Source organism: Terrapene carolina, unplaced genomic scaffold (assembly GCF_002925995.2).
Source record: "Terrapene carolina triunguis isolate 2854851 unplaced genomic scaffold, T_m_triunguis-2.0 Scaffold131, whole genome shotgun sequence".
Taxonomy (NCBI): Eukaryota; Metazoa; Chordata; order Testudines; family Emydidae; genus Terrapene; species Terrapene triunguis.
Window position 1 is genome coordinate 21,525,150 of NW_020664482.1, and position 8,799 is coordinate 21,533,948.

Sequence of the window (8,799 nt, forward strand, 5' to 3'; positions counted from 1 at the left end):
GGAAACCTTAGAGGAATTAAAAATAAAAAGATCCCAAATGAGAGTTACACACTGAAGCCTAAATTTCAAAAGTGACTAATGATTTTGGGTGATCAACTTCAGATGGCTGAAGAGACTTAATTTTCAGGAAGTGCTGGGAGCAACCTTTCAGCGGCCCCAAGTTGGGCGTTCAAAAACGGGGGCACCAAAAATTACTGGTCACTTCTGAAAGTCTAAGTCTGTGTTCCTTGGTGAATATCCATTGCCTGGTGGCAGAAGTATATACACAATACAATTTAATAGACTTACCTTTCTCAGATTTGACTGCTGTGTCTTTTAGCCAGGAAAGGGATCTTTTCATGTACAATTTCCAAAGAAATATAGAGAACATTTTAAAGCAGGTGTCTGAACAACTGATGCTTAAAATCTTTCTTGGCATAAAGCTTGTTGGGTTTAACTGAGCTTAAAGAGAGGAGAGAAGAAGGCAACTGGCAAGAGCAGCTCAGTAGGAGTGGAAGAATCAGGGATTTAGGCCCGTTTTTTTCTGAGAGAGGATTGAAACCAAGTAGAGAATGAGCCAGTTTTACTGCTTTTGTTCTTTTCCCTTTACTCCCAACCTGAGAAGGCAGAGTGGTTCCACTGCTCTTCCATACATCAGATACCCACCTGGGTATGTAGATATGGGGAGGGGGATTGGGGAGGTTCCATTCTACCTAGGGAAGTTAAAGGAATCTTAGTTTCCTGGTGAGTTTGTTTGATGCTTCTCTAGAAAATGAATATCTGGTATTTTCCCAGTGGGATCATGCAAATCAAGCAGAGACTGCAGCTCTCTGCTCTTTTACAGTATCATTATCTCTGGCTTCATATCAAGAAGATGATGCTTTAGATAGGCTGAGCTCACTTCTCCCAAGGCATCAGTTATGCAGCAGAAGAAGGGCTGTTCCACGTCATTAGTACAAATAAAAGGATGTTGCACTGAGTGGCTACTTTGCACAATAAATTACCTCATAGTCTTTATTAGCATCAGTTATTTCCCAGAAGTCATTTGGAATTCCCATACGCTGATAATCTACTTTTAAATCAATCAGCTTCCATCCAATCTCCCGGTTATCTTTTGGCATTTTGGGGTTATAAGAAAATGCATAAAGTTCTTCAGGTTTCACTGGGGAGAGGAAATTTAAAAATTAAGTTAAGAGAAAAATTTAATACACATGCAAAAGAAAGTGAAATGTTCAACACTTTCTCCTAAAGATTGTCCCTGGGGTCAGGCACACAGGGAAAATCACCGTTTTGCAGTTAGATTACAACTAAATGAAAACTAGTAGAACTAAACCTTTTCCAGTTCTTTGGCATATCATTATACCAAACATTTAAAGCAGTCAGTAAAGAATGATTGGGAGACCTAGAAACATACATATGTTATTATACCACACCAGGGGACTGAAGAAAAAAAATACAGCAAGTTACTTGTACTTTTCTAACATGACCAACCAACTATACTAATAGTTTTGTTAGTAGTTTGTTATGCACTTCTTCCCTATTCTCTTTAGAGGAAACCTTTGCATGCATGCTATTAGAGACTGAATATACGTTGTCACTAACTCATGATGATGAAAAACTTGTAAACACTGTCCATCAGAAGGTATTGTCTAAATTACCACCTTATGACTTAAGATATCATATATGTTGTACGGATTCTTTACCTTTGTTACTAACAACATCATAGATGAAAACTGGCACAATTTGAAGTATCTATTTTAATTTTCACCATTTCTGTTTGTTCACTTGTGGAACTTTATTCAGCCTGAAAAAGGTATCTAGTCTGCTTCTTGTGCACTAGCAAAATGTTGTTGTTCAGGGCATAGTGAGAGCACAGAGGTATGGTTTAAATTTTAAAAAAAGAAAGTTAGTGAAAAACATTTCTAATCACATTAGGTGATATATGATAAAGTGCCTAATGACAAAAATATGAGTTCAACACCTCTCAGGATCAAGGACTATATTTATGAAGGGCAATATGTTAAGGGCCAAAATTGTACATGTAATGTTCATTCATATATACATATATGATCCTGAGATTCATTCAAATTCATATTTTAGTCATTGGGAATTGCCTCTGCTCAGGACCCAATCGGATCAGGTCCATACATAGCACCTGTACCCTGTATCATGATGCTAAGCAAAATACAAACATCCACCATAAAACCAAGTAAGCACTAAAATAAGTGTTTTAAAATGAATAACTTCAAAAGTTTTAATTTTAGACTTAAAGCAATTTATTTCCTACTTAACAGGTTTCTTTAAGAATACATTGGCCTCTTCCAGCAATGCATGAAGAGTTAATCCATAAACAGCAGAGAGCAACTAAAACTTACAGCTTCTGCAAAGAGTTCACACAACACAGTTCTTATCAGCCTGTAGCTTCCCATTTCAATAGTGTGCTCTCCTTCCTGCAGGAAAACTTGATAGATCTCTTGAGTATTACTGTCAGCCCAACAAGGGCTTCAGGTTGAGTCTGACAAATGGTAATTCCTCCATCCCCTCCACACCACACCTCCAATTTCCTTCCTTCTCTTAAAAAAATGCAAATCCTGTCAATAACTCACTCAGCTGATACTCAAGACAGCAAGCTCTCCTGAGACAGACTGAGTCCTGCCAGAGTCTGATAAAGTACCCAGTTTGCCAAACAGGTAACCCTCAACTGTCAATCACATACTAGCAAATAATGAATAATTATTTGCTCTGCCAAACCAGATGAAGCAGGCATACAAACAGAAATCTTAAACTGACAAGAGTAAACTGTGAGAACCCATGAATAGGACAGAATAGTTACATAAGTTACATATTGAGCCACAGGGCAATAGAAACCAACTAATTTTCCATCTCCTGCAAGTGATAGTTACCATAGTACCTGTAATATTTCATAGCTATAGGAACAGTAATAGCCATTAACAGAGCACCAGGAATTTATGTATGATCATATGCCAGATTACAAAGTTTTAATTCTAATACTGTAATAAAGAGACTGAATATCTCAGGAGATTAAATGAAGGTTTGTATCATATTGTAGTCCTCTAAGTCATCAGTTCAAACCTAGTCCAGGGTTCAAGCACTTTGCTGGGACAGTGTGGGCAAAGTCTGCACTGCACCTGTACAAAGGATTTCATTTTACCAGGCTGTCAGTTTAGCATCTTTCACCAATACTAAAAGAGGATCATAAAGTTCTTCTGGAATAGCAGACTAGAAACATTTCAGAGGGCATGAACAATTCTGCCTTAAGACTCTCACAACCATCTCATTTACACAGTAATAAATACGAGGGCTGTCGATTAATCACAGTTAACTCACACGATTAACTCAAAAAAATTAATTGCAATTTTAATCGCACCATTAAACTTCAGCGCCTACAAGTCCACTCAGTCCTACTTCTTGTTTAGCCAACCACTAAGACAAACAAGTTTGTTTATATTTACAGCAGATAATGCTGCCCACTTCTTATTTACGTCACCAGAAAGTGGGAACAGGCATTTCCATGGCACTTTTGTAGCTGGCATTGCAAAGTATTTACGTGCTAGCTATGCTAAACATCCGTATGCCTCTTCATGCTTCAGCCACCATTCCAGAAAACATGCTTTCATGCTGATGACACTCATTAAAAAAATAATGCGTTAATTAAATTTATGACCGAACTCCTTGGGGGAGAACTGTATGTCCTCTGCTCTGTTCTACCTACATTCTGCCATATATTTCATGTTACAGCAGTCTCGGATGATGACCCAGCACGTTGTTCATTTTAAGAACACTTTCACTGCAGATTTGATAAAACACAAAGAAGGTACCAATGTGAAATTTCTAAATATAGCTACAGCTCTCGACCCAAGGTTTAAGAATCTGAAGTGCCTTCCAAAATCTGAGAGGGACGAGGTGTGGAACATGCTTTCAGAAGTCTTAAAAGAGCAACACTCAGATGCGGAATCTACAGAACCCGAACCACCAAAAACGAAAATCAACCTTCTGCTGGTGGCATCTGACTCAAATAATGAAAATGAACATGCATCGGTCCACGCTGCTTTGGATTGTTATTGAGCAGAACCCACCATCGGCATGGATGCATGTCCCCTGGAATGGTAGTTGAAGCATGAAGGGCCATATGAATCTTTAGCACATCTGGCACGTAAATATCTTGCGACGTTGGCTACAACAGTGCCATGCGAATGCCTATTCTCACTTTCAGGTGACATTGTAAACAAGAAGCGGGCAGCATTATCTCCTGCAAATGTAAACAAACTTGTTTGTCTGAGCAATTGTCTGAATGAGAAGCAGGACTGAGTGGACTTGCAGGCTCTAAAATTTTAGATCGTTTTATTTTCTAATGCTTTTTTTGGTACATAATTCTACATTTGTAAGTTCAACTTTCATGATACAAGTACTGTAGTGCAATCTCTTTATTAGGTGAATTGAAAAATACTATTTATTTTGTTTTTTTACAGTGCAAATACTTGTAATAAAAAAATATCATGTGAGCACTGTACACTTATTATTCTGTGTTGTAATTGAAATCAATATATTAGAAAAGGTAGAAAACCTCCAAATACATTTAAATAAAACAAAAATAGAATACCATTATCTATGCTATTAATTGCATGGTTAATCTTTTTAATTGGTTGACAGCCCTAGTAAATACTGCATTTGCTTGCAAGCTACCAGCCCTCTTCTGAGGGCCAGAATTTTGTGCTTCAACAGTGCGCTAAGTAAACAGCAGCTCAACAGTGTGTTAGGTAAACAGCAGCTCAACAGTGGTGGAAATGGCTTAAGATTTCAAATCCTTTCAAATCCTTCCTTCCTGTGCTGATTGAGGAAAGCCAACAGCCGATAACCACGGCTTTTCCCATTGCACAAACATACTTGCCAATTAGTTGCCTTTAGATTTCAAAACAGACTCACTCCTGAGTACCTGGCTGTGAAAGTTTAAGCAAGGATGTATACACTTCATGGCAATCCCGTTCATGTCCAATGACAAAGTGTGCCACACGGAAGTTCTTGCAGTGAATAAGCAATGGGCATCCAGATGTGGTCAGAGGCAACTTCTCCACAGTAGCTATATGATGATGTAGAATCTGAAAAACAGGAAGGGAGACTAAATCTTTCTGCACTAGCTGACAAGTGAGAATTATAACCAGATATGAATGATTCTGCAACAATATTTGTGAGAAGTTTCTGCTTATCTAATCATTTCCTTACAGCACCTAGTCCAACACCACAAGCTCCTTCTTTGCTAATTAGTGACAAATTACCTAGCAAACATGAAAAATCCAAATAGCCCCTCAAGTTGGGTTATTTAATTAAGGGGTGGGCAACAAAAAATGTATTTCCTTTGCATGGTCAAATTGCACAAAGGAAAATGAGAGCTTTTCAATTATAATAGCTATTGATCAGTCTATTTTTGGTGTTGGAAACGACCTATGTTTGGGGGGAAATCATGGACACACACTTGCATTGCTTAATACCAACATTAACTAGGATGGAAATGATACAGTAGTCACTGAATTACAGTCATTTATTAAAAAAGATGACTCACAAGATACTGAATCTTATTCTCAAATGAAAACAGATACGCTAGCAAACACAAGAAACAAGGTCCTGGAGATTTAAAAGTTCTGCAGGTACATAGTGTAAGTCTGCTACACCACATAGCACATCTTCACCAGATACACTACATTGGCACAGCTGTATCAGTGCAGCTGCACCAAGGTAGCACGGTAATGTAGACTTGCCCTCAGGCTGAAGTACAGCTGCCTTCAACTCTTCATACATCCAAATGCTGTAAATTAAGATATTGTGGTCTAGCATATTGAACTTGGGGATGGAAGTCAAGCAAGCTGGGTTCTGTTCCTGAATCTAACACTGTCTAAAGGATAAGAACTCTATTTTTGTAAGACACTTTCATGTAAAGTGCTATAAAAGTTTATTATTATAACCTCTGAATTAATGGAACCACTATTACACACAACCAGAATCAGACATTTAACTTTATATTTTTACAAGTTCCACACATTACAACATACCCACGTTTCTTTTCGGACTTCAGCTGAAGCATCCACATAGATCAGATGGGTAGCTGTCAGGTATAACGTCCCATTTGCTGGCTTCCTATTGGTATAACGATCTAGTAATTTGACATTTTCTACCTGCAATATGGAAAAGGGAGGAAAAGCAAATCAACTTACAGCTAAAAGGTCTGTAATTTACATCTGAAGTGCAGCATGTATAAATGTTCAATGCACAGCTCAGAAAGGATGCTTGAGTAAAGGTTTCTCCTGCAACATTAACTCAGCCACATTGAACATCCTGTATGTTTTATGCTGCAGATAAATAAAATATAGCCTTGAAAGATTCGATTCACCCCAAATGATTAATTTTTGACAGGTAACTAACATTTTAATTCTCTCTTTATCAAGCATTATGGTAATTGGTGAAAGACAGACAAGCAGATTTTGTGCCTGAGATGGTCATAAAAGTTTGCCATTTTGCAAGGTTGCAGAGCTATTTTAAGGCTTAAGAAAATACAGGAAGGAAAAAATGCTGCATGTGTAACAAGACTAAGTTAACAATGTGGTAGAAACAGCCCTCTGGAATTTCCTATACTTCTGGATGCTTGATTTCTCAATTCTAACTTTGCATTAACGTTGGTTTTTATACTTAGTTTACCAGGTATGTAGTTTCTTTAAGAGAAGGAGAAAGTACTAGTAACCGTCTATATAGCAGAGTCCTTAAACGTGAACACCCATTTTTCTAAGCCACACTAAGATAACCAGTAGAGTCAACAGAAAGTTACAATGCTGTGAAAAATATGAACTTATTTTTAAAGTTTAAAATTATTGAACTGATTTTCTTCAGGCTCATGTCCTTCTTCAACGAGGACAATAAGTAGTTAATTTCATTTTAGCAGATGAGCAAAAAATAGTGCAAAAAATTAGTTGGAATGTATATAGGAAGTCTCTCTCACACACACACACTCTCTTCAATAAAAATCAAAAGTAAAAAGTCACTGTTGGACTGAGAGAAAGCATGGAACATTTCAGGCCAAAAATAAATGTCAGAAAATTCTAAGCAACTGGAAGTGGAGGGTTGGAACACAAGCCTCATTTCAACATTATATATTTTACATCTATAGCAATAAGCACCACAGTGGCCCTTTATCAGTCCAATAAGGAATAGCTGTTTGGACATTAAAGTGCCTAGTGCAAGTGTACTTAATTATCCCTCTCAATACATACTAGACCTAGTGTTTAAAAATACACTTTATAACTAAAGAGTAAAAAAATTGCTAACTTTTCTGAAAGGGCCACAGCAACGAATTAACAGCTGGCAGGATATGCTTACCAAGCAAACGTAACATGTCACTTGCAAGACTACCCACTATTTTGAAAGTTATTTATATTTTGTTTTATTAAGTTGCCCTCTGATTTCAACCCCACACCCACTGGTGTGGTGGAGTATTTGCACATTCTGGAACGTGGCAGAGTTAAAATGTACAAGAGCCCTACTCTAACCACTTCATGGACCAGTATCCTTGAAAAATTCCACTTGCTACAACCAGTTATAGTTGGGAAGCATCAAATGTCAGTGACTAAAAATACACAACAGTTGTATCAAGTAGTTTACCATACCAAACTTGTTAGTGACATCTTAAACAAATATGAGGATGTTCAAATATATGCATTCTTTAAATGAAGGCAAAAAACACAGAACATTAATTGGAAGAAAATTATGTTTTAACCGTGAATCAATCCTGGCAAAACATACCAGGCTGAAAGTAGAGCTAGTCAAAAGTAATGCCTTTTTATTTTTTGGCGTTTTCTGTTTTCAATTAAAACCCAAGGAATCCCATGAAAATTTTTTGATTAAAATTAAAATGTTTATCTTAGATTCTTTTTGTGGGAAATAAAATACATTTCCCAAACAGCTCTATTTGACTGTGCCTAGGTCTGAAGTTCTAGTCACAATGACTTCAACATGGGAAACAGCAGTTCAAGCTCACCCACATCATCCCACCAATGTGACTCAATTTTCATCTTAGGCTTCGTCTACACTGCGTATCACAGCAGCACAGCTATGCCACTGTAAGGTCTCCCATGTAGCCGCTCTTTGTGGGCAGAAGAGAGCTCTCCCGCCAGCGAAATAAAACCACCCCAACAAGCAGTGGTAGTTTTGTCCACACTGGCACTTTTCACCGGTAAAAGCTTTTGTCGGTCAGGAGTGTGTTTTTTTCACACTCGACTGACAAAAGTTTTACCAACAGAAGTGCTAGTGTAGACATAGCCTAAATGGACCACCTATAGAACTGTAAAGCGTCAATTAGCACCAATCACTGAGGCCATGTGCATGATATCATCAATTAGAACCTGATTGATATAGTTACATTTACTTCTTAGGTCACCAATAGCTAGGTGGCAACTTTGTTACTAGCAACTTGAGTTTGATTTAAACAAGTGGACAACTACCCAGTTGCCAATCCTCAAGTCATCCCAAAATGAACAGTGTAATAAAAATAAAAATAAAATCAACCATGACTTGTGGTCACTAATGACCTAAATAAGATGTTTAAAAAAAAAAAAGAAAGAAAAGAAAAAGAAAACCACAACCCAATGTATTCCCCCTTCTTTTAAACATAAGCAAAATACTTCTAGGGATGTTTCATAAACACTACTCACCTTTAAGGAAGTTACAAGGTAGCAGCATCACATATTTTAGAGCAGCCTGCGAAACTAATTTGTAATCTTTTACTCACTCCCAGGAGCTGATTACCAATGGAAGGGA

The 8,799-nt window shown here is 37.5% G+C and overlaps 1 protein-coding gene across 1 annotated transcript in view; it reads right to left on the bottom strand.

The window, feature by feature from the left end:
- MTMR8 (myotubularin related protein 8) overlaps nucleotides 1–6,197 on the bottom strand; it is a gene marked incomplete at its 5' end in the record, with an annotated part of 30,909 nt that extends 24,712 nt beyond the window's left edge. Inside the window, 3 exons of the mRNA XM_026653093.1 lie at nucleotides 984–1,141; nucleotides 4,934–5,096; nucleotides 6,045–6,197. Of these exons, the coding sequence (XP_026508878.1) occupies nucleotides 984–1,141; nucleotides 4,934–5,096; nucleotides 6,045–6,197 (474 nt within the window). The remainder of the gene's footprint in view (nucleotides 1–983; nucleotides 1,142–4,933; nucleotides 5,097–6,044) is intronic.
- Nucleotides 6,198–8,799: the final 2,602 nt, after the last annotated feature.